This window comes from Pterocles gutturalis, unplaced genomic scaffold (assembly GCF_000699245.1).
Source record: "Pterocles gutturalis isolate BGI_N339 unplaced genomic scaffold, ASM69924v1 scaffold21369, whole genome shotgun sequence".
Lineage (NCBI taxonomy): Eukaryota > Metazoa > Chordata > Aves > Pterocliformes > Pteroclidae > Pterocles > Pterocles gutturalis.
Window position 1 is genome coordinate 4,019 of NW_010131176.1, and position 5,601 is coordinate 9,619.

At 56.7% G+C, this 5,601-nt stretch overlaps 1 protein-coding gene across 1 annotated transcript in view; it reads left to right on the forward strand.

Annotated features, from left to right (window-relative positions):
* Positions 1–5,601, forward strand: part of LOC104466940 — a gene marked incomplete at its 3' end in the record, with an annotated part of 8,663 nt that overhangs the window by 174 nt on the left and 2,888 nt on the right. Inside the window, 1 exon segment of the mRNA XM_010080522.1 lies at positions 1–2,225. This exon segment is cut by the window's left edge and continues 18 nt beyond it. Coding sequence (XP_010078824.1) covers positions 1–2,225 — 2,225 coding nt within the window.

Genomic DNA, 5,601 nt, shown 5'->3' on the forward strand with positions numbered 1-5,601 from the left:
GGGTGGTGTCCGGTGGTAACAAGAAATACTTCGGGGTGGATCTAACGAGCGGCGCGCTGTTGGTGAGTGAGCGGATAGACCGGGAGGAGCTGTGCGGAGCAGTCTCTCCCTGCTCCCTCAGCTTTGAGATCGTGGTGGAAAACCCACTGGAGCTGTACAGCGGCGCCGTGGAGATCCAGGACATCAATGACAACGACCCGGTTTTTCCCAGCAGCCAGGCGAGGCTGGAAATCAGCGAGTCGGTGGCAGCCGGAGCTCGCTTCCCGCTAGAGAGCGCGCAAGACCCCGATGTGGGTATTAACTCTTTGCAGACCTACCAGCTCAGCGCTAACCCGCACTTTACACTCGACGTGCAGACGAGGGTGGATGGCAGCAAGTACGCGGAGCTGGTGCTAGAGAAGGAGCTGGACAGGGAGGAGCAACGGGAGCTGCACTTGGTCTTGACTGCGCTGGATGGAGGCAGCCCGCCACGGTCGGCCCACGTGCAGATCCACATTGACGTTGTGGATGCCAATGATAATGCCCCAGTCTTCAACCAGTCCACCTACAAGGCAAGCGTGAGGGAGAACACACCCAGCGGTACCCTGGTTGCCAGGATCAGTGCGTACGATCTGGATGATGGGCCAAATGGAGAAATCATCTATTCCTTCAGCAGCCACACACCTGCCAAGGTACGAGAACTGTTTGCTCTGGACTCTGACACAGGGGAGTTGAGGGTCAAAGGACAGCTGGACTATGAGGAAACAAAGCTGTATGAGATATACTTACAGGCTAAAGACAAGGGTGCCGTTCCTGGCGTGGCTCATTGCAAAGTGCTGGTGGAAGTCATCGATGTGAACGACAATGCTCCAGAGGTAACGGTGACTTCTGTGTACAGCCCTGTGCCTGAAGATGCAGCCCCAGGGACGGTTGTAGCTCTGCTGAGTGTAACAGACTTGGATTCCCATGACAATGGTCTGGTGAACTGCTTCATTTCCCCTGGGATCCCGTTCATGCTCAGCTCCTCCCTCAAAAATTACTACACATTGAAAACAAAAGCAGCTCTGGACCGGGAAAAGGAATCAGAGTACAACATCACTATCACAGCCAAGGACTCGGGCTCACCACCCTTGTCTGCAGTAAAACAGATCCTGGTGCGGGTGTCAGATGTCAACGACAATGCGCCCAAGTCTTCCCAGGATTCCTATGACGTGTACGTGCCAGAAAACAACATGCCTGGCATCCCCATCCTTAATGTGAGCGCCACAGACCCAGACCTTGGGCGTAACGCCCATCTCTCCTATACCCTCTTGCAGGGTGACACCACTGTAGGCCACCTCTTTTCCATCAACCGCGAGAATGGCACCCTCTACCTGCTGGCCTCCCTGGACCACGAGGACCAGGTGGAGTTCAGCATGATGGTGCAGGTCCAGGACAGTGGCTCTCCACCTCTGGCCACTAATGTCTCAGTCAGTGTGTTTGTCACTGACCTCAATGACAATGCCCCAACTGTGCTGTACCCTCACCCCAACACCACCGCCACCTATCCCAATGTGGTGGCACCAGGCACTCCTGCTGGGCACATGGTCACCAAGGTGGTGGCGGTGGACGCGGATGCAGGGTATAATGCCTGGATCTCCTATACCCTGTTGCAGGCCACTGACCCCAGTCTCTTCTCAGTTGGGCTGCACAGCGGGGAGATCTTCACGGCCCGCCAGCTCCAGGAGGATGACCCTCCCCAGCACATGCTAGTGATAGACCATGGGGACCCTGTGTTGTCCGCCAGTGCCACTGTCTCCATTTCTGTGGCTGAGGTGGTCAAGGAGGTGCTCACTGACTTCACTGATGTGGCACCTGCCAATGATCCCAGAAGGCATGTGACTTTCTATCTCATCCTGGCTGTGATTTTGGTGTCAGCAGCTTTCTTCATCACCATGTTGTCAGTGGGCATCTTCAAGTGCTACAAGTGGAGGCAGTCAAAGGAGCTGTTCAATAGCTCCAGGAGCACACTGTACAGGACACCAGGGCCCTTTCACCACATTGACGCTGTGCGGGGCGGCTTCACGCCACCCAACTTCTACCACCAGGTCTATCTCACCACGGATTCTCACCAGAGTGATCTCCTGTGTAAAAAGCCCTTCACTTCCAGCCCCCTGGGGAGTCGCCAGGGCACCATGAGGAATGGTGAGCCAGGGTTGTACCACCAGATTGTGGGCACTGCCAGCCGACTCCCCACACCTGCTGAGGTAAGGTAGCTCCTTCCTCGGCATGTCCCAGTGCCGGGCAGAGCTGTGGTTCACTTGTGCCATACACAGATGGTAGTGGATTTGGGCTGGGGGGAATATCCGGTTGTACCATGCCTCTGAGGAGCGGTTAGCTGTAGCCGAACAAGTCTTCTTCGGAGTCAAATGAACCAGCCTGAGTGTCGATGACATTTGCACTGTGGTGAGCAGGGTCAAGTGAGGCAGTTTGCTCACATTAGCGAACATGTATTTCGGATGTAGTTCTGGGTATGCCTTGCGTGAGTAACTGGTGGATGCTGAGGTCAGCTTACAATCACTTGCAAATCCTTGGCAGAAAGTTGTTGCTAATGATATTTCCTTTCCTTTGCAAAATGAGAGCCGAAGGGGGCACTTGTGGGGTCAGGCACTGGGAGGGGAACATATCCTCTCTGCGCCATGCCCCGGTGTGGGCGGAGGAGGTGGTGGTGCAAATGGGGCTGGGAGCCACCAGCTGCCACTGGGGGACCAGGGTGTCACTTCCCACGGTGTAGCGTGCAAAGCTGAATGACGATGCTGGTTCCTCCGTTTGCCAGACCACGTCCACAGAGCAGTCCCTCCCATCTGTGTCTCACCTCATGTTTGACTCCTGATGGCTCGGGTTTTGTTTCCATGGAAGTTTTGTGACGATGTTCGATTCTGGGTGTGGGGGGGTATGTGTGGGTTTGCAGACTACCCCAGCTGCTTGCAGGGCTCCACTGAGCTGGACGGTGGCTCTGAGCAGGATGGTGAGTCCTCCACCCAGGTGTTGTTTCAGCAACCTTATTACAAGCCCTGCACCATTCATAGTATGCTGTCTCTGGGTGATGTCTGATGTCCTGACCGAACACACTGCAGCCAGGAAGGCATTTGCGCATGGCAGGCAGCTTCTGTGCTTCTTCCCCGGTGGGAATTGTGCAGCTTAATTTGAGAGCTTTCAATTACAGGAACGCTTTGATCCTCAGAGGTGAGGCTGAGTAGTGGATCCAGCAGAAGGGTGGGGGGTGGATCTGATGGGTTTCCAAGGTGATTGGTGCTGGTGATATGTTCCTTCCTGGGAGGCTGTGAGTAGGAGCGACTGGTTCCTTGGACCAGAAGGAAGTGAGGTGCAGCGGAAGCTGTGCATGGGTGTGGGGCTGTGTGTGGCGCCTGCTCGCTGTGGCCGAATCACAGGCGGAGGCAGAAACCTCTCAGAATTATTTTTTCGTTTTTTTTTTTTTTTTTTTTTTTCCTCTTGTGTCACTGCTCAGACTCAGCACTTCTGATTTGTGGCAGGTGGGAATGGCTGCAGCAGCTGCAGGAGCAAGTGTTCCTCTGTATTGTGTGGGCTGTGCTACAGCCGGGGACAAGGATGTCCCCTCCACCAAAGGGTCCTTGGCAAGATGCCTCTGGGGGTGGGGGGCAGTAAATTATTTGAGAGTGGGAATGGCAGGAGGTGATAACAGGTAGGTGGTAAGCCTGAGTCTTATCCTGGCTCCCCCACCTACTCCCCGGTACTATGTTGGAAAGGCGCTGGCTTTCCAGCATAGTACTGGGGAGTAGGTGGGGAAAACCAGCTGGGCTGGCACTGGGCCCTGTATTTTCAGTCTTTGTGGTCAAAGAAGATCCAGCCCAATGCCACAGACCGTGTCAAGCCTGCAAAGGCTTTGCACCTCTTTGCTCTGCAGGGCAACAGCCAGACCCCCAAACCAATGCAGTAGGGACGGTGCTGGCCCCATCTGTGTCAGGTGGCATGTCCTGCCATGAGGGGTCCTGTCCTGGAGGATCTCCAGTGATCCCTCAGCTCCCTGGGTCAGCTGGGTCGGAGTCTTTCCACAGGGTGAGTGCTGGCCCTCTGGAATGAGGACATCTCCTTTTCCATCCTAGACACCCCATACCCTTCCTGCCTTGCCACCATCCCCATCCCAGGCTTTGGCAGACCCAAGCAACAGCAGGATCCCCCGTGTGAAGCCCATCCCTTGCTCCACCTCCTTGGTGACCAAGTCACCTCGGGACACCGAGCAGATTCTCCCAAGCCATGTGGGCTTCACAAGGGGCTTCTGCTGAGGCACCAGAGCAGCACCATTCCTAGGGGCGCAGCACCCTGTATTGCCAGCAGAAATGTCTGTCACACAGCTGTCACGTCCAGGGCCCTGCCTGGGATGGGGACAGGGCACATCCCAGGGTGAAGGTTACTGCAACAGCTTCCTGCTGGTGGCACCGTCGGAAGCCCTCGGGGAATGAGTAGGTCCAAGCAGGTATCGGTCTCTCGTATTTTCCTGTGCTGGCCCTTTAAGAATGCCTTCTCCTCTCCCCTGGAGCAGGCAGGAGGTGGGACCTGGGAGGTGTTCTGCACCAATTGTGAGGTTCCTTGCTCTGTCTCTCCATGACTGGCAGCAGGGTGGTCCCGCCCCATGGCAGGGAGGGGCTGCGGCGGGGTGGCGGGAGGCCCCTCGATGGCAGCACCTCCACTGTTTCTGTCCTCACCCAGAGGGATGGCATCCCTGTCACCGTCCCTTCCAGGCGTGGGTGCCCCCAGCCTCTCTCGCCCGTTCCTCCAGGTCGCACTGGTGCACAGGTGGTGGGGACCGGATGGTCCCTGGCAGGAGCTGGCTCCCCTGCCTGCCCCACCACTGGGGGCCCGAGCCCCACCCCCCTGTGGACCGGAGCCCCGCAGGGACTGCGTGGACCCAAGGGAGGTCAGGGTGGCACCAAGGACAGGACTCCAGGGCATGGCTGCACAAGGCTTCCGCAGGGATGTGATCCACACTAACACCCTGCAGCTTGCCACCATCCTCCGGGATAGGCAGAGGGGGAAATTACTGCTCCACTTCCCCCTTGGGGAGGCTGAGACCCCTGCTTTTGCCCCCCGGGAGGTTGCTTGGCTACAAAACTGTGCCCGCTACAGAATTTCAGTATGTGTGTCTGCCAGGGAGAAGGCTGGGGCCCCCTTCCCAGTCTGGTGTCCTGAGCTGATGTTGTGATCTGACCGTGGTCTAGTGGGCTTGTTGGCTGGCTCCATGCCTTTCCTTGTCCCAGGGTGGGACATGCTGATGGGTGCATGTGGGGAGTGATTGTGTTTCGGCTTTGAATGACTCACCCATCTCTGCCTTCCCACTTTCTGCCTCTGATACCCACAGGGGGCTGGCAGGGGTGGGTGTCCCTGTCTCAGTGCAAGGTCTCTTGGCTGATGGTGGTACTGGTGGCAGTGATGCCTTATTTATAGAGGCAATAATGGGGTGCAGGCAGCAGCCAAAGCATTCACTGGGGGAGAGAAAAGTGAAAAGAACCCCTGGCACCTCAGGGCTCTAATAAGCACCTTTTCATCAGGCATGAAAAGTCTTTTGGCCCGTGTTCATGGCAGCTGCCCTTTGTCTGTGGGCAC